The sequence below is a fragment of the Cygnus olor genome, chromosome 18 (genome assembly GCF_009769625.2).
Source record: "Cygnus olor isolate bCygOlo1 chromosome 18, bCygOlo1.pri.v2, whole genome shotgun sequence".
NCBI classification, from domain to species: Eukaryota; Metazoa; Chordata; class Aves; order Anseriformes; family Anatidae; genus Cygnus; species Cygnus olor.
Window position 1 is genome coordinate 6,580,617 of NC_049186.1, and position 20,287 is coordinate 6,600,903.

The 20,287-nt window shown below is 40.6% G+C and overlaps 1 protein-coding gene across 3 annotated transcripts in view; it reads left to right on the forward strand.

Moving 5' to 3' along the window:
- ABCC3 (ATP binding cassette subfamily C member 3) overlaps positions 1-20,287 on the forward strand; it is a 48,379-nt gene that overhangs the window by 3,507 nt on the left and 24,585 nt on the right. For all 3 annotated transcript variants that reach the window (XM_040530127.1, XM_040530130.1, XM_040530131.1), the window contains exons 2-7: positions 10,232-10,408; positions 11,286-11,411; positions 12,285-12,422; positions 14,162-14,287; positions 15,075-15,136; positions 16,326-16,457. In XM_040530127.1, the coding sequence (XP_040386061.1) occupies positions 10,232-10,408; positions 11,286-11,411; positions 12,285-12,422; positions 14,162-14,287; positions 15,075-15,136; positions 16,326-16,457 (761 nt within the window). The remainder of the gene's footprint in view (positions 1-10,231; positions 10,409-11,285; positions 11,412-12,284; positions 12,423-14,161; positions 14,288-15,074; positions 15,137-16,325; positions 16,458-20,287) is intronic.

Genomic DNA, 20,287 nt, shown 5'->3' on the forward strand with positions numbered 1-20,287 from the left:
CACTTAGAAATACACTGTATACTTAACCTGAGAATTAGAAGCTAGTTGTCGATATCACCTGGCTGTATTCCCATGCTAAATGCCTTTCGGGAAGAGGCAAATGTGATAGCACACACCTATGGACCATCTTGTGTGGGTGTGTTATTTATTATTGTTTGCAATTACCTCCTGTTTTATTGTGTCACATATTTACTGCTGGAATGATGTGCCAGTTAATGTGACCCACAATCTCTGTACCGGAGAAGCAGACACTGCTGAATTATTGCTTTGTTGCTTGTGTCGTCTGCTGCAGTGGGACGCGAGTGGTTCCTCCCAGAAGCGAACAGGGTGGTCTCCCAGGGGGAGTTCAGCTGCAGGAGTGTTTTGGCCAGGCAACGGAACGACGTGAGCTTAGAAAAACAAACTCCAGTGTACAGACTTGTCTTTCTGTGGCCAGACTCTCTGGGTGTGAACTGGCACTGTGGCTGTTGGAATAAAACACTTCATCTCTGCAGTACTCGGGTATTGTTGGGATGATGGGTTGCATTAACACTGTAACCAACAAACAGTCTGTGCATAGGCCTAAGGAGGAGCTTCTTTTTTCTTATTTTTTCAGCACAAAAAGGACAAGTGATATATTACCTCAAATGAGAGACCACAGCTTCTAGTCAGTTGTCAGTGAGATCCGGGCTTGTTCTTTTTGATACTGCTTAGCCCGTAGAGCTCGGTTTTCTCAGCTACATGTGTCTTGGTATCCTGACATCTGTCTCTTTTTCTGTCCCACGTGGAGTGCTGTCTCACTCTGCATCCAGAGGCTCTTGAGTAATTCAACAGGAAGTTGCAGCAACTTTCAAAAGTAAACAATACCTCAGACTTGTCTTTGAGAGAGTCTCATATATCAGAGCACAAGCACCCCTTTAACCTTTATGTTTGCAGATAGTCCTTCACTTTGAATCATTGTGTGAAATTTTGTTGGGTTTGGACTAAATGTCGTGCTGTTCCCTGGAAATGCAGCTTCCTGCTCTGTTAGTTAACAGTGCCACCCTCCTCCCCTCTGCATAAGTTCCCTTCTTGCTTCCTCATGTATCATGCTTACGTTTCTTTTTTTCAGTTCAGGATGACTTAGAATAGCTGTAGGAGGGGAAAAATGCATCTTTCAAGGGAGATGACAAACAACGTGCTCGTAACACGTGTACAAGTTTATTAAAACAAAAAAACTTACGTTATATGGCCCTGAATTAATAATAAAGCCTAGCATTTCAATTATTCTGTTGCTGTTTCAACTAAGCTAGTTCCAGCAGAGGAAGAATGAAGCGAAAGGTGGTAGCAGGTCATTGCAAAGGGGAGATTAAGCAGTAGGGTGGCATCATCCGGACTGGCTGTTCTGTATACATCAGCTTCCCCTTCTGCCACACTGTAATAAACACAGAAAGTTCAGTGTTTATAGATACTTTAAGATGACACAGACCTGCACATAATTTTTATTAACTGCATTCACTTTCAGATAGCAGAGTCCCAATTACATAAATCTCTTCACTATCGTGTCGGGTGTCTGTGTTCTGTCTTGTGTTAGGTTGGCGATCAAAATCGGTGACTTGAGTGGTCTCTTCAGACATCAGGTCTGGGAAGTTATTCTCTCGCAAAGGGTGGTGGTAACATCCTGAACTTAAAAGCAATTGAGTGCGCATGCTTAAACCTTCGAAGAATATTAAGATTATTGAACTGACTTGAATGGAAGCTGTTAATAAATGATATGGGCATCAGATTCTGCAATGTCAAGAGAAGTATAAATATTTGTTATTAGATCTGGAGTATTAGCAGGGACCTGTTACCATTCATCTGTGCATAAACATAGTAATAGACCGTATTCGAATCTGTCTGGAAAAGACAAAGTCTGGATTTGAAACTTCTGAGCGAAACTTAGTGCCAGTGAAAGCTGCCAATATCAAGGATTTGTGGAGTCCCTCAGTGACAGTTGCCAATTAATGAAGCTCATGAAAATGACATTTGTTGCAGTGGAATATGTGAATGTGATTGCTCGTGTTTTTAAAGGAAATCGGCGATTGCCATTTCCTTCAAACCAGCATGCTGACAGGGCAAAGATCAGGGCAGTCCTCAGTGCCCAGGTGCACTGCTGCTTTGTGGGAGATGCTTCCAAAAGGCATTTTGGTCACAAAGCCTCGCTTGTCCTTCCCTTCTGTGGGGTTTTGGGGATGGGCCAGTAAAACTTGAGGGCGCCTCAGGGTGGAGCAGGTATGGAACTGGGATCCTGTTGTAGAGAGGCAAGGTCCCACCTTGCTTTGAATGTGAATTAAAGCCCCACAAGGCGACTCTCTATCTGTAGCAAATACCAAGGTCAGATATGTTCGTCAGCTTTTGACACAGCTGTTTCTCCCTGGTCACAGCTCAGACTTTTTAGTTTAAGTGACACAGCCAGTACGTACAAGCTGAAGGGGTCGAGACTTAGGAATTCTATAAAGTTTGCCTCCTGAGAAAAAAATATTTGAAATTAAATATAGCGTACTTGAGGAGCTCCTTAAAATGGAGTTCATTTAATCACTACAGTTAAGAGTATAAAGCGTTTTAAGATGGGGCTAACTTACCTGGTAGGCAATTTGCTATGCTACTGTAGATATAGTCCTTTCCTTTCTATGCACGTAAATCTGTAATATATTAAAATGAAGAGGCTCTTACTGTTTAAAATTTAATTTAAAAAAATTCCTTTGAGAAACCTATTAAACGGGATCTTTGATTTTTCCAGTGAGCTAATGCTCCATTTGTCTCCTGATACTGCCGCGAATATGATGGGCCATTATCCAGTCACACATTATTTGGCAGAGCTGAAGGACAGCATAGCAGGCAAGCAGCCAGAGGAACGCATTTATGCTTTTACACAACCAACAGCCTTGCTTCTGTCTTGGGCCTGTGTGAGCTGGCACCTCGTCCCTGTGCTAATGTGACGGCAGCATGAGGGGCAAAGTCAATGCAGTAGAACTTAGATCCTTTGCAGTAATATCACGTGTCGGTGTCATAAAGCTTTGAATCAGAACACAGTAAGGAATGAGGGAAGGGGGAGGAGAAAAAACGTTTCACAAGAGTTGTCCTGAATTTCAAAGTCATTTGGTTTCAGAAATAATGACTTATTTTTCTTTTCCAAAATTTCTCAGAATACAGAAATACATTTGATGCCTATGCAATTAAAAAAATGTATAATCCTCATTTCTTCCTTTTCCCCCAGTTGAATTACACGTATTTTAGAATCTCCCCCTTCTCCTACACACACAGTTTTCTTCCTCTTTCATTTCCTTTTGCTATTATGTATATTTGGAAACATGGGAAAATCAAAGGGAAAAATTCTCTGCATTCTGCATATCATCTTTCTATTACAGACATGGGAGGTGAGAGCAGGCAGTGGAACAAAAAGCATTAAAAAAAAAGAAAAACTTTAGGCTTTTATTTTTGTTTCTTTTGAAAAAGCAAGATATGTTCTTTGGGGAAATAGTTTACTATCGGAAGTTCTATTGAATAGAAAATTGTGGTCATTAGCAATCTTCATATGTAGCAACACTATATTGTCTGCTTCTTTTTTCCATTTTTTTTTCTCTTGCCCCAGTACAGAGTTGGTACCTCTTGCTTAAATGTTGGTGACCTGAAAAAAATCACTTTCCATGTCTAAGCCTCTTTGTGGCAAAGTGTGCAAGTTCTGCCTTGTTTGGGTATTCGGTGTGTCGTTATTGTAAGCATTTAGCAATTGAGCCTTTGCTGTCTTACAGAAATTCTTTAACGATGGCACTCCTCTTCATATCAGCACTTCCTGGGCAGGTTCAGTTGCAGGATGTTTGTATAGATCATAGTTAAACATGATTAATTTAGAAATACAGGTTTTCTGGGTGTTGAAAATCAAATTTTAAGCTTTATGTTCACATTGCTTAGCTGGTGTTGGATAGAAGCGTTGCATGCAATTTGTTTGGGGTAAGACAGCGTACCAGGACAGTTGTGCCTTGGCTCTGATTCTGTGATCAGCATATTCCTTTTCCATAGTCACCTGATTCCATCTTTTCTTTATCTCTGAATTTTTTGACTTCACAACACCGAAGGCCAGCCTCCCCTTTATGAAGAAGGGGAGAGAGTAGTTGAAGAGAGAGAGCATGCATTTCCTGATGGTGATCCATCACGATCACCACCTGTAGTGGTGCTTTGCAAGCTTTTTCTCACTGAAACTACTGTCGTGGTTTTGGGCATTTGCTCTTTTTCTGATTAAAAATGACTGAAATAAGTAGGTCTGCAGACTGAGAGATGGGTACGGTTCATGCAGATTAACCCCAGAAGGCAGGCAGAGTGCAAGTGCTCATCTGTGTTAGGTGAGCCTAGGGCATTTCTGGGAGCGATAAGCCAGGCTTCGTTTTGGCATTAAAGCTCATTAGCACCCAGTGTGGCCTTGCCCTCCAGCCTGCTGCTGGGTTTGACTTCTCTCAGGACTTGGTCTCCCCCAGTGACTGTCACCGCAGGCCGCCATCTCTGCGGCCTACCTTGATTTTTGGTTGTTCAGTCCACAACCATAAGCTACCTTGTACAGGCTATAATCTTGTGCAAGGTTTATTTGATCTCTTAAAATAAGCCACTAAATTTACCATTGGAAAAGAAAGTTCAGTGTCCCACATGCTGTCCTTCACTAATGTAGATAAGTGTTGCAGTGTGTTTTGTAAACAAAAAACCACTCTGATTATTGCCATACTATTAAACATGTACTTTCAGCCCCGTCTTCTTTCCAAGCAGTGTTGCTCTGGTGTTGCAGTGGAGAATGTCATTGTCTTTTGCCCTGTTTTAAAGGGGGAAAAAAAAGTTGTTTGTGTAATCACATAAGGGAATTGGGTTGTGCAGTGGTCACTGTGGATTAATGAAGCGTGTTACTCTTTCTGTGCACAAGGGTGAAACTGTTCCTTTGGAAATGCAGATGACTGATCTTGCTCTGAAAAGGCCGTTTGAAACTAGCAGCCTTCTGGAGAAGTGGAGCCGAGAGCTCGTTTGAAATTGTGCTCTAAGCTGATTACTAGAGTTTGCCCTGAAGAGTATACCAGCAGGGAACAAGCAGGGGAGATGGACAGCAGCTAGAAGTGGGAGGTGAGACAGGCTGAGATGAAGCCTGTGCTGTAGTTAAGACTGAGCCCGGATAATTTTTGGTGTTGTAGTTCAGAGCTGTAACTGCAGAGCAGTCCTTGTGCTTGGGAGGACACCGTGCGATAGAGCTGAGAGAAGCCATCGTTATTTTTTTGCCAGGCTGTGCAAGTGAAACTCACTGGCAGGATACTTAATAAATCTAGGGGCAAGAGGGTAAGAAGTCTTCTCTGCATTGAAGTCCTGACTGTCAGTGTCTTCTACAAGAGATGCTATTTCCATGTCCGTTTGCTGCAGGGAAGAGTTGTTACTTTCAGTTATTCACTTCCCTTTTCCTGTGTATCTTTGCAGCCAGCTTTCTTTTTTAATCTGATTTTTAATCTTAAATAGCTTACTGACTAGTGATAACCGGCAGAGAATCAATGGTACGGCACATATTAACCTTGGGACAGTGTGAATGACATCAGCACAGTGGCCTTCACATTCCCAGCAGATAAAGAATGAATTTGTGTTTCCTGCCATTTTTGCAATTCTTCGTGCTGTATAGTATTCTCAGAGAGAAACACGTATTAATTTATCCATTCAGTGAAGATAACTGTTTGAGTTTACAAAAGATATGTCTTCCCTAGGGTTTAGAAGCCTTCCTTTGCAGGCTGTATGAGAAGCATTATTGCAGCATCAGCTGTTTCCTGGGTCAAGACAGTGTAAGGCACTTTTATTTTAAACTTCTGTGGTAGACTAGGAGTTGGTTTAGACTTTAAACCAAGACCAGAACCACAACTGGTCTTTCTCAGCATGCTCTGTTAATACCATCATTGGGGCTTGGGAAAGGGAGAGACAGGAATTTCACTGCTTGTTTTTCAGTGTAGCTTTAGGCTCTCCGTTTGTTCCCCTGTTTCTTTGAAAGCTGTAAGGGATGATGTGCAAGAAGCCCAAGATATATTGCTTTGTACAGTTGGTTCCCTTATGGCCATTACCAGTTTTAAAAATGGCCTTTTCAATAGCTGTATTCTATTCCAGAGGGGAAAGTGTAATAGAAAATAGTAAGTATTAGAACAGATTTAATGTTGCTCATGGCTTTCCTTATTGAATATTGTCCTGTAAATCAAGACCGTGTATTTAAAACTGATCACCTAAATGTGAGCCCTGCTGCACAGAGAGGTCATGTTTATCCAAAGATTGTGACTGGAAGGCGGGTATGATGGAAAGATGCTTCAAGGGGCAATGTCCATGACATTCGTAGCTGGCCAGCAGGAAGCCCTACTAATCTGTAGGTTTTATTCTCCAGAAGACCCCTTGTCTGCTGTGAAGCTGTAATAAGCACCTCTAATCTTTTTCCCATGGATGTTGCCGTTACATTCAAGTATCGTTACAGGGTTCAGAAAGCTGTGTGTCCAGGGAGTTCAGTACAGCAGGTTGGTACTTCTGTAATGCTTGTCTCACCAGCAGAGCCTCCAACCGGATCCATGTTACTGCATCCAAGGGAATGCTGCTGCTTACAGACAGTTGCCACTGAGCTCTTTAGTTGCATTGAGGAGCCACGTGGGAGTCACAGGTTATTGCCCTGAAGACTGTGTTGCCTGTGGGGAAGCAAGCTGATGGTAGTTAGCTGTGGTGGAAACGCTAGCTGTTATGGTTTCTCTGGGATGACTTTTCGGAGAAAGTGGTGTTTCCCTGCATGTGCCCCATGTGAAATGCTGGTTCTTGGGTCACCCTTGCTCTGTGTCACCCCAGCCCCGTGTCATGGAGCTGCTTGAAGTGTTTCCAGTGGGTTTTCACTGAAGGGGCCCTGAGGTAGAGCTGTGAAGCACGCAGGGAGGTGAGCAGATCTCAGGACAGCATGGAGCTGTGAGCCGAGGAATGTGTGTGCTAGCCAATTTCAGCGTGTTGGACCTTTCAGTAGCAAGCTTAAAGAGCTCAAACCCAGACAGCCCAAGGTGGGCATTTTTATTCTCAGTCAGAATGGGATGCAGGCAGCATTTAACTTGCCTTGCTTACCAGGACAGAGTTCAGAACAAGCAAAGGCAAAGCCAGGTTAAGGCAGGAGCGTTAAAGATAGGCGTCAGAGAGCTGGTCCCCTCCAGCCCTTGCTTCTTGTGTTTGTTTTGAGGGGTGGAGTTCCATGACTTGGTTGCTGATTTAAAGGGTATTTAGCAATATTTAACAACGTTGGCTTGGTTGGGATAGATTGTCTTGAGCCTTAGTGTCATATTCTGACACAAAATGAGCTGCTTAGGGTTGGAGTGGATGTTGGGATATATGCTTTCCATGGGGTGATTTATAGCACAAAGTGGAACTGCCAGCTCCATATAAACAGATGCAGCCTGGTAAGAAATGCCTCTTTTGGATTCCCAGATTAAAGAAAAAAAATCTAATAATTATTCACGTCATGGTGAACAGCATGGCAGTATTGTTCACTACAGTCCAGTCTTAGCAAGAGTTTTGGGGGAAGGAAATAACTGGTGTGGAATTACACTTCTTAAATGTTTTAGGTACTGTATTCTAACAGAAGCCCCTCTTACTGTATGCAAGAACGGAAAGAGTCTGCTCTCAGAAAACACCAATTCGTTGAAAGAGGATCTTTTTATGGAAACGGATCTCTTCCAGGAAAGCTTACTGATCTGGTTCAGGGTGGAACTGGACCTGGGAAAGCATTACCAAAAGAGCAGGTAGTCAGGTCTGCCACCTTGGTTGCAGGTTTCTCCTTCGGTCCACACCTCCATTTCTCGAGTGCCATGCAAGCACTGAAGCGGGAGACTCTGGTTGGTCGTGGAGTGGGTGCTGGTTGTACCTTCACGTAATTTTGGAGAGGTTCCACTTTCAGTCTTGGGGATAATTCAGCTGAATTTCAAAATCTTAGATGTTTTCCTAGGACATAATTTTTGTTTTGTGGCCAGCTGTATTTATACGTTCAAAAATGCAAGTCTTTTGCCTAGTTTAAATAAGAGTTAATGAAAACCTTTAAATGGCTTGGCAGCCATACAGTCTGTGTCTTGGATACAATAGTCAGCTTGTGTTCAGTCTGAAGTTAATGGACATCTGGGGCAGCTTCTAGGTGGCTGTCAGACAGAAAGCCATTTCTGGACATCCTGGTCTTATAGGAAAGGTTTAAATTAAGTGTGCCTTTTTTTTTTTCTACAAATGTTCCTGTAAATAGAATCTTTTGTTTTATTCTGTGCCCAGTTATTGCTGTTCTCCAGTTTTAATTTTCCCAGGATTTTTTCAAGCAAAAAGAGCAGGAATGTGAACATGCTCAAGACACTGCAAAACCACATTTAATTTAAAGAGGAAATGAGCATTTTATTGAATAAATGCTGGTAGATAAGTACCAGCTTTAGAACTGAAGAGCCCTTCAGCTCCAAACTTCCTGAGGGCATCTCCTGCCCCAGGCAGGGGAGCTGCTAGGGGGGCTTGTCACATTCAGAGTGTTTTGATGATGCGCCAAAAGTGGGTCCTCCTTAAATGTCATCTTCCTTTTAGAGACCTCCTCACTGGAGGAAAGCACTGAAATAGTTTGAATATGAGGCTGGAGTTTTGTTTGGTTTTGATCTTGTATTTGAATTGCAGTGTAATTGCCTCTGTGTTGTTGATTCAAGACCGAAGTTTCCCCTAGGTCTGGACAAACCCGTTTAGGGAAATTGAAGTGTTTTTATTCCCCTGGCCCACACTGGGTGCTTGTGTGCCTTGAAAGGAGACATTTCTTGTCTGGAGAGATAGTGACCCCGTGGCATTAAAGGGTGCAGTTCGGATGCACAGCCAAGGGATTTGTGCCACCCTCCGCCGCTTCCAGAGGTCTCTGCCATTCGTCTTTCAGTGGTGCCAAAACTGAAGTACTGAGTGACAAAACTGTTAGAGTTCAGCCAAACCGTCCTGCAACCTGCCAAGGCTTTGTAGTTTCATTGTACTTAGGAGCTCCTCTTAAGTGTGTTAAGTGGATGGATGCAGTGATGCATGGCCCTTCTGACAGATCATCGCCAAGATTCAAGGGTTGTAAGGACATTGTGGCTCTTCACTTCTCCTAAAATTAGCCATTGCTTTCAGCATTTGATCTCTTTGGGAGTGGTAAACAAAAGCAGGCTCAGAAATACTTCTTCAGAATTTACATTCAGACTAGTCAGCCCTTCATTTGTAAGGGGTGGGGAGAAGTGGCACGGCTTAACTGAAACATGCCTCTACTGAGAGCTCATACCACAAAATAATTAGGTACAAGTAAGTGATTCTAGTGCAGAGATAAGATATCTGTGGTTCAAGTATGCCTTGGTTTTATCATCTGCTTGTTACTGATACAAGAAAGTAATTTTACATTTCCTGCAAGTAAGTAATTATCTACCACATTGGAGATGACATGTCAGATGGCAAAATGCAAGTTGTGAATTTCCAGTAGATTTGATTAAAAAAAGGCTCCCCTTAACTATACTGAAATTTCTATTTTAGTTTGAACTTTTATAGCTGTGTGTTTGTATGTGGTGCATTCAAATCCTTAGTTAAAAATTGCATGAGATTTATGGTGTCCTAGGTTGCTGATGGAAAGCATTTCCTGCAATGCTTTCAAGAAACCCATGTTCCTACTTGCATGTAAAATACATTCCTTTCAACTTTGTTTAGAAAAGGGAAGTAATTATCGTTAGAGGTATATGAGCAAGAACGATGAGATTTTAGTCATAAATGCATTTTTTTTCTAGATAGGCATACTGTTGATCTAAATCTGATTGTTTTCTCCAATGCTGGACAGTCTTACTGGATGAGTCCTGAAGTCTAGGGTTTTGCCTTGAGAGAAAGCTCTTATTTAGGACCTGCAAAGTCCAGGCTGGGAATGTCTGAGAAATGTTGTAATATCATCACCTGTAACTAAGCTTTAGCAAAGAGACAGAAACGATGAATTTGTATGCTACAGAATGTGTGTCCTGCTCTGAGACAGAGGAGGGCAGAAGTCTGTCTTTTTTTTAAGCTTTTGCCAGTTTTTATAACTGTACTTAGGCCTTTTACTATAGCAGATTAACCGCAAGCTGTTGGAATAGCTTTTACTAAGGCCATTTGCTAACTCCAGCAGAATCTGGATGCAACTTCCTCAAGCAGATGTTCCAGTTGACAGTGCTTCTGCCTCTCTGTTAATAACTGTCTCATTTTTTTTCTCCAGGATTCAAATCTTTCGATACACACTGATAATCCAGACCTGACACCATGTTTCCAGAATACCATCCTAGCATGGATTCCTAGCATTTATCTGTGGACTGCCTTACCCTTTTATCTTCTCTACCTAAAGCACTCTAAAAGAGGGTACATCGTGCTTTCCGTGTTGAGCAGGTTCAAGACGGTAAGATGTCTTTACACTGTTCTGCAAGTAACATGCAGTTTTTAGTTCATGAGCATTAGTTCAGTGTCAAAGCAAACGCTGCAGGTAGGGTTTAAACAAAATTCTTTCTGTTTTATGGGCGAACTTGCTTATAGGGAACAACAGTGTACGTACAGATTTCTGAGGAGGCATACCAAAGGATAGCTCATCTGCTGGGAAATCCTGCGAGCACACCTTTCTGGGTAGAGTGAGGAGTTTATTATTCTGCAGAAAATAATTCACCCTTCTGGTGAGCCAGCACCACTTAAAGCTGCAAAACAAAGACCTAAAGGTAACTGTAGTGAAAACTTCATCTCCTTGTGAAAATAAGCACAGGAAAGTATTTTTTCAAGCCACTCTATCCACTTAACAGTTTTGTGATTTGTCTGCATTTTGTGCCTAAGAGATGGCTGATGTCAACAGTTCCTCTGGTTTATAAATGGCTAGGTCTAAGGAAAGCAAGCAAGTCACTTCCCATAGACCACGAGAGAATCGGGTTATCCTGGAGATAAATTCCAGGCATCTGCTTCAGAGCATGTCTGCCTTTTATCTACACGTTGCCTGTGTTTCTAATTAAAACTGACTAGTATGGGAGGGGAGGAAAAAAAGAAAAAAAACAACAGGTAAATACATTAATCTTTCTCCTAGTTGTTTGCACATCCCTTGCAGAACAGTTGAGACTGGATCCTTGGTTTGATTGCGGTGGGACAGTTCCATTAGCCTAAATGCAGCTGGTCACTGTAGCAGTGTTTTGTTTTCTGTCTTGCTGGGAATCTTTGAATCATAATGGTTTTGCTAGCCCTGTGATTGCCCTTGGAGATGAGTTTACCAAATGCTGTTTCTGTTTGACTACTTTCAGCTGTTCGGTGTCCTGCTGTGGTGTGTGAGCTGGGCAGATCTCTTCTACTCTTTCCATGAGCTCCTGCAAAGCAGAACGCCACCACCAGTCTATTTTGTGACTCCCTTGGTTGTTGGCATCACTATGGTTTGTAGCTGTTTCTGTTAATTGTGACTAATAAGAAAACTTACTTACATGCATGAAGGAGGAAAGGGGTTCCTTTACATTTATTGTCTAACCCTGTGCTCTCTTAACTGAATGATTAGTATTTGGATTAGTGAAACAAATTTTGCCAACTGAAAAGACCACAGTTATAGACATCTCTCTCATGCAGACTCACCTATGTAAATCGAAATCTTTATAATAGAGAGATTGTTCTGCCTCCCACCTTGCTCTCATCTGTTTCTCCAGGCTTGTGATCCAGGTGTGGAGAGAATTTGGGTATGACTTTGCCTAAACGGGGAGATACGATAGAGCTTGGCTTGTGCATTGTTCAGTATTGTACTGGACTTTGTCAGATTGGCTGTCTTATCTGTTGGTTGTTCCTCCATCAAACAGAAACCAAATTTGCTTTACCTAAGATAACAAACAGGCTTGGGGCCGTTGTGTGAAAAATGAAGCTGTAAAATTTGCCCATTAAGTTTTTAATTCCCCTGGTAAGCTTAATTTATTTTTAATGCTGTTTTCTAGACGAGTCATGGTGGTCCATCTGGACAGGAGAAATGACAGGTCTTAAATTTGTTTAATATATTTATAGCTAAGGTTTAATTGTGTGTGGCCCTAGGTACAATGTCTGATTTAAAAATTGGATTATGTAGCAGAGGCTCTGAAAATGATAAAAACAATTTTTTTCATAAAGTTATTCTAGGCTTCCCTTAGACAGGGGAAGTTTTGTCATTGACTTCTGTAAAATTATGATGGGGCCTTTTTTCAAAGTGGTCCTGCTGCCAATGAGAGTGTGAATAAGGGGAGCAGTGGGACGGGATTGTGTTCACATGTTCCTGTACTTACTTTTCACAGCTGTTAGCTACATTGCTTATTCAATATGAAAGACTGAGAGGAGTTCAGTCCTCTGGGGTGCTCATTATCTTCTGGTTTTTGTCTGTGCTCTGCGCCGTGGGGCCTCTCCGGTCTAAGATCATGACTACAACAGCACAGGTAACATGCCATCCTTGTTAGCACTTGGAGAACAGGAAATGTAGCATTAACATCTCTGTGAAGGGAATGAATCACCAAGTTTGGAGTCAGACCTGAAGCTGGCTTTTGCCAGAAAGAGAAATTTGGTTCCATTGCCTTGACTCAGACTGGTCTAACTTGAAGGGAACTGGGCTTTCTCCTGCAATGTCAAATAAAGATTTTGCTTAGCCTGAGGCTATACTGGAAACCTGATAGACATCTGAGGGCTGTACCAACACTTCGTGTGTGTGTGTGCATGCACACGCATATACACAACACACATGAACAGGCTCTCACTGTTTGTTTTCCTCCCCTTCCCTTTCTCTTTTTAAGCCCTGTGCCATGGTTCAATAGGATGGGCAGTGATTGAAGATAATGAGTTTTAATAAGTAATGTTCCTTCCTTTGTTGTTCCGGCAGCTTGACCGTATTATACAACTCCGTAGGCTTTCTTTTTGTCAGTGCCCAATGTGGTGAGGACAGCATTTTGACTCCAACTGTGGCTGTAAATAGAGACCAGAAAGTTGGAGGGAGAGAAAAGAAACCTGGGCTGTTATGATTCCCATTTGAAAGCATAGCAGGTTCTCCCACAGTAAGAAAGTTGTTTTTCACAGAAACAAATTTCACTAAGTAGGGCAAAGCAGATTGTTTCAGTGATTAGATCATCAAAGACTAGGAATGAAAGAGAGTATTTGGAAAACATTAAGGTGATTGCTTCTCCTCAGTGAAATCAGCGTTGATTCTGTTTGGTGATTTTTTTATACACTTTTTTTTAAAACTACTAGCAGTGTTATCCTTTTACAAAGGATCCTGCTGTGTCGGACTGTGGTAAATATTCCAGCAGAAACTGTATCAAACCTTAAATGACAATCTGTGTAGAGTTTTTTCAGAAGGTAGCCGCAATCATGGTGAGACCCTCTTGTACACTACTTAAAGTCAATTTTAAAATTGTGGTACTGGTGAATAAGTACAAATATTGGACTATCAATGATTGAATCCTTAATCAACTTAAAATTCTGTGTGCAGAGCCTTAGAACATCCGTGGTAATATCCCTCCTGTTCTCGCAACTGCCAACGACCAAATAAATATTCTTTCTCTTGCACTTAAGGACTAAAAGTTTTAAGTGAACAATAAGAGCATTCACAACTGCACTGGGTTATGAAAGAACCGTGTAAGGGACATACACTCATAGCAAGAAGTTTTAAGTCAACTGCATACTCATATGAGTGGGAAAGGAAATATCTCTAGAGCAGATGGAACTGTTGTTATACAGTGCAGTGCTTTTTCTTGTAGCTTCTTCTGAAAGCATTTGACACTGATTGCTTGTCAGGGAGAAGATACTAAAGAAAATGTATGTTCTCTGATCTGGGTTGACAATTTCTATGCTTACGACATGATCTGGCAAGAGCCCCTGGAGGTAATTTAAAAGGATGTCATGTAGTCCTGATTCCAGAGGGTGTCTGCATGCAGTGAAGATGCATAAGCACTTTGAAGTTGACAGAATTTAATGAAAAGCTTGGAGATAAGCATTTTCTTAGGCACTTTACAGAGTATGTGCATACTTTTGTAAGATAATTCCTGCTAGCAACTACTTCGCAGTATTCAACTGTAGGGGAAGATAGGAATTGCCAAAAGAAGCTGAAACAGACAGTGTATCTATGTGTGTTGTGGGTTGAAATACAATAATAACAACCATTTACTGTGTTTCTTTTTCCCTTTAGGGCCATGTAAACGAAAGGTTCAGGTTTGCCACATTTTACATCTACTTTGCTTTGATAATCATTGAGTTGATTCTTTCATGTTTTAAAGAAAAGCCTCCGTTTTTTTCCCCTGTTAATACAGACCCTGTAAGTATTTTTATGTGCATTATTAATACTTTACAGACTATATCATGTTTTGAGAGTTCCACTCAAAATACTTATAACTGAAAAAAGCTTTGGATTGTCATTGAAATTCCAGCTGTACTTGGTGACCCCCTTAAGAAACAATAGGTATGGAGAGTACTAGTGACACATAATGGAAAAAGGCTTCAAATCCCATTATTAATGACTGAAACCTGTGTGGTGAAAGCAACTCTCCTACTTGCTGCTTCATAAATTTTATTTATGAAAACTAAAGTGTAATATTAATTATTCCAAGGGCGATTTTTATGAAGATGGTTTTCTACCTGCTTAACATTCATTTAGCTGAAGTCTCTAAGGGTTGACCCAATAAACCAATTTTATATGTATTGAGAATAGATATGGAAAAACATTAATAACAGAAGGTATCAGTGGTGTCACAGGTTAAATTTCTTCTCCGTTTCATAAAATGGTCTCTATAATTAGATTTATGCTTGAACCAGACACAGAGAGAAGTTGAGTTCATTTCCTGAATGAACATTTCAGAAACTGTAGAATGACATTTCACTTTACGTAAGTGTTATTTAAAGGCAATATATTAAGCAATTTTTAAAGATGAAAGGAGTTCTGCATGACATGGGAAATAAAATAAATCAATTTTTATGTCCTTTTAGGACATAGGTACGTACATGTAATATACCATATAATATAGCAAAACTGATCAAAGTAGACTATTTTCTTGTTGAAGTAATAGTAAATATCTTGATTTTTTTTCCCCTATAACTTACCATAGAATCCATCTCCAGAGTTAACTTCAGGCTTTCTCTCAAGATTGACATTTTGGTGGTTTACAAGGTGAGCCTCTCTTTTCAACGTGTTGGACAGCTGACAGCCCCAAACTCTATTTATGATATGTGTTGTACAGAGTTACCAATATGGAGGCTTTTGTCCCTGCAAGTAATTGATGTTGGATGCTCTTTCATTCACAACGCTGTCAGCACTTTCACCATTTGCATGTTTACAAACCACTTTTAGAGTGCTCATACTTCCCAAACTTCTTTTCTGAAAAGTAGTGGCAGCAATTTTGACATGACTAATAGGATATGCAGTCTGGTTGTGCTTACCACATGCTGGAGTGTGACCTGAAACAAGTTGTAAGACTGTGTTGCACTTGCAGATAATAGTGGCAACTTTTCACCCAGCTGAGATGCATTTTGTTTCCTGTTCAGGTTCATGGGTGAATGCTTTTTTATGAGGACATTTCCTGTGCAAGAGGAAACTGGGTTATATATACAAATGATTATTACCAGCCCATGATACTGCTGTAATATGGGATGATATTAAAGATCCAGATGTGAGATTGGGTTTTCTTTTATTCCATGATAAAGAAGTGGCATAGCTATCAAAGGTCATATTAAGACTTGTTTTTTCCAAAGTGGTTGAGTGTTGAGATGTTCTCTCTTCTATCCATGTAGCTTTATTGTCCTGGCAACAGCCCTGTAAAATTCATTTTAGTTAGAGTGAGATCTTTCTAAACTTCTAGAGTTCTGAATTTTCAGCTTTTCTGTAGAGATTTATGGCAGCTAGATGTTTCTGTCCCTTGGCAAAATTTCACTTACAGTTGTAGTTTTCATTTATTTGGAGAGAGTAATCTGATTTTCCTTTAATTTATGTGAGCTTTACTTTTGCATTTTGTTCACTTCTGACAGTTAATTCAGATAGACTCCGTTATTTTTATTTCTAAATCTTCAGTATTTTCATTTAACACCACAGTTTCATTCAAAGGCTTTTGGATGTTGGTTTTTCTTGTATTTTATTGAAAATATCACTTTAGGAAAAATGTACATGTAATGAGAACTATGTAGTATGCTCTCCTTAAGTGCAGTCATAGAGATGAGGAAAGGGAAATAAAGGCATAATTATTGCTTTTCTTCTGTGGAGATGTATCTTCTTGCTTTTGTTAGCTAACTAGTCCCAGAGTTGTTGCTAGGAGTTGCTTTTTTTTTTCCAAACTGAGTTGGACTGTTTTTCTCCATATATGCAGCATGGCAATTCTTGGTTACAAAAGACCCCTTGAAGATAAGGATTTGTGGTCACTGAATGAAGATGATACTTCAAAAAGTATTGTACAACAACTAAGTAAAGAATGGGACAAGGAAAAAGCAGAGTGTAAACAGTAAGTATATGAACAGTTCTGCGAATGGAGATTGATCTGAGTCATTTCAACACTAATGAGCTGTTCATCCCTGGAAGTGAGCCAACTAAACGTGGCACTTGGCTCTTACTCCATCTGTTCTTCATTAATATTAACAGTCAAATTTGCTTATTTTAATATGTCTAGGCAGAGGCAAGCAAGAGCCCTCTGGGGCTTGTGTACCACCTACACACTTTTTAACTAGGTGCTTAAAATCTGCATGGGCAGGTAGTGTCATTTACCATGTGGAGAAGGGCTGAAGATGTATAAGCAGAAGGGAATGAGTTGGTTGGATTGGAGAAAATGAATAACTTTCATTATTGAGCTGGTAGATGTCTAACCCCATAATTGCATCCGTCCTAGGCATGTTACAACACAACTTCTGGGCACCATAAAACAAAAGGAATTCTTGATTATCGCCATCGTGAGGGTTTGGCCCGACATTAATTTTAGCCTGAAGGCTGTTAGCAGTAAATAATTCTTCACTTCCTACCGATAAAAATATGAAACTATCCCAACAAGTGAAGTGTATGGTATATATAGGGAGGGGAATAGCACACGTTAAGAGTTGAGACCCTGCTCCTGTTGCCTCAAAAGCTATCAGCAAAATTCCCATGATGTCTGATGGAAATGGAATGAGGGTCAGAATTACTTGCATATAGTTGCATCTATGCTTGAGAGGATATCCTTTTTATTGCATGTTCTGTCCCAGTCTAATCTTAAGAAGTTACCTATTGTGTAACTGTATTTCCTTCTATGTTCCTAACTCCTTGGTTAGTGTCCAAAACGTCTCCAAACAAATAGATGTGCTAATAGTGTGTTTCAAATGAAAAATGTCAATAAGGAGGATGCCTGGCCTTCCATTTCCTTTCATTGTGGAGATTTCTTCTCCATATGGAAGCTTCCTCTGTTATTTTCAGTGCATATCCTCGCCAAATTGGAAAGACCCTTTTATGTGATAATATTAGGAAAGTCATAAGCTTCTTGGCACGGCTGAATATGATGTGGAGAGTTCCACTTCACAGCTAAAATTTGAAAGATTTCCAGCACTAACACCAGCAGCTTGTCCACTAGTGCTCTGTGTGTGTGTGTGTTGTGGTTTTGCTTTTGTTGGTTAGTTGGTTGGTTTGGTTTTTTGTTTACTTAATGTCTCTACTTTTACGGTGTGGAATAACGTGCATTGTCTGGGTTCTGGTCTCTTGCTGCACAGACATAAATCTTAGTCCCCCAGGCTTTCTTATAATAAGAGCACAGCCATTTTACAGAAGTGCCTGGGGTCCAGGAAAACTTTTGCTGGAAAACCAGAAACTGTGTCTGGGGTTTTGTCATGGGGTTCATTGCATTTTGGAAATTATTCATACAAACTGGGGCCAGTTGGCAATGAATTCAGCCATAAATTCTGGCTTATATTAAGCTCAGGTAAAATTCTGTGGTGACTACATTAATGATTCTGAGGTGGGGAAAAGAGCAAAAACAAAGCAAATCACTGTACTCTGGATTGCTGTTTCAAGTAACTCTGAAAGCTGGGTGGCTCTGTTTATACTTCATATATAAGTAGGTATTCTTAATTACTTCATGTCAAATAACATAATTGGTAGTTGCTTGGAAGCCATTGGAAAGGCTTTTCTTTTTTTTTAAACTCTGCTGATTAGATCTGCTCTCGGTAAGGTTTTATGATATTAAAATGCTCTTTCAGTTCCACATGTGTAGAAAGTGTCACGGAAAATATTTGCAGTGTACTTGGTAATGACTTCTTTCTAAAAAATTAATCAGTTGCAATTCTGGCATAGCTAAAGCTTCAGATTTATTTCATTGTAATGATTATCATATTCCTATCTTACCTAAACCTACAAAACTCCTTTTGCATATTGCTTCACAGCTCTCTTTTAAAGCACCCTTGTGAATTACTGTTAAATAATTGCTAATAATTGATTCTCTACTAACGAGTTACAGAATAGATTAGTTTGGATTTAAGTCAAATCAGCGTGGATTCAAATCATTATTATAGATAATAATAATAACAATAATAATAAAGCATGCTAGTAGTCTTTTTCCTTTGCTTTTGCTCATTTGACTGTATGGCTGAAGTCTCTGCTTGCTTACTTTACTGGTAAGTGCATTGCTGCTTCTGAGAAAGCTAGAGCTGTGCTGGAAGGATGAGGGCGCACTGGAACCTATTTTGCCTCATTTTTCAGTTAGCTTCTGATTTTAGAGGCTTTGCTTATGTAGATGAATTAAAGATACAGGGCCTTGTCATTACCACTGAGAAAGCTATGTGTTTCCCATGAGATAATCAGCATGTATTATCTGCTCAGCTGTAAATAATGGAAGCCAAGCACATGCTTTTTGCTTGGAGAAAAAACTGGGTGTGACGAGTCCCACACACTGCTGAAATCCTGGCCTCACCTAGCTACCCGTAGTAAACACTAGATGTGTTTTTTCTCCCTTTGGGATTTTTGCTGCAAGAGAATTATTTCATTGCTGTTAGCTCACTGTAATAAACGTTTTTAATAGCACAAAGCCATGGGCAAGTAGTCCTGTTTCTCCTTCAATGAGTTGTAACAGCCTGGTTGTCAGAAAATAAAGATTTGCTCATAAACTCTCCAGGTTTGATCTGAAAGAACAAAGACGACACTGTTCGCGTCTGAAACAAAACAATAAAACAAAAGATTTTTCTGGTTTAGGTTCCCCTACCCCACCCTCAAACTTTACTGCAAAGAAATTGGGATTTGCACATGCCTTCATCTGAAAGGATGTGAACAAGTTTCTACCTGTGGGCTGTTAGCCACAGTGATCATTCTGAACACTCGTAGGCTGTTGGAATCATCAGCCTCTGTAGCCAGCCAGCTCCAAAAACTTCTGCATGCTCTTTATGAAGAATCATAAATCCCACCCCACTTGGTAGTACTTGCAAGTTATTTTTCAAATGTCTTTTTATAAGTCTCAACTGTTCCTAGGGTCTCTCTTCCATCTGTCCCTTCTTATAAGGCTTATGTGTCCCTGACTCTCATTTCCTTTTCTCTGCTCCACCTGGATTTGGGATTTAAACTTCCTGGCTGATGTTCATGGAATTATTCTTTAGGTCCCGTAGCCCTCAAGACTCAACAGCAATTTGGGACATGTTGATAGAAAAGCTGCCAGGCTGCTCTTTGAGAGTAATTCACGAAGGAAGTAATTTTTCAGAGCACCCAATCTTTATTGTTAGGCTACAGAAGTCAGGCACCTAAACCCAAGAGGTTCCGCTGTAAAACTCACCTAGAGCCCTGGAGAGCAGCACAAACTTTTTGGGTGATTTTTTCCTTGGTCCTTCTTAAGGATCTTTGCAGAAGATCTTGCTTTCATTGGCTTATTTTGCATTTGGAGAGAGTTAACTGATTTTAACTGCTCGATTTGTCATTTGAGTAAACTTTAGGCAGCTAAATCCAGAGTTTCTCTTCTGGAAGGAACTTGGTCATCTGTGTCCCAGATCTCAGAGATAGCTCAGCTTTGGAGGTTTTTGTTTTGTACTATGGTTTGTACTCTGTTGAAAAAGTCCCGGGAATGCAAAACTCTGAAGCGGGCCGTGCCTGCTTCCTCTCTTAGTTTGGTATGTGGTTCAGTGCCTGTCTCCAGAGGGACTGAGACTTCTCAGAAAACAGCTGTGCTACCAGATAAAGGTAAAGGTTTAGTGCAGCTAGTGATAGAATAAAGAATAGTCTCAGAAGGACTAGGTGAGGGTGCCTATTCGTGGCATGTAAATACCAACTGTTAGAGGATCCTTCTAGAAGAAACTGGAGATTCAAGGTCAATTTAGTTGTCTGCCAAAGGAAGTC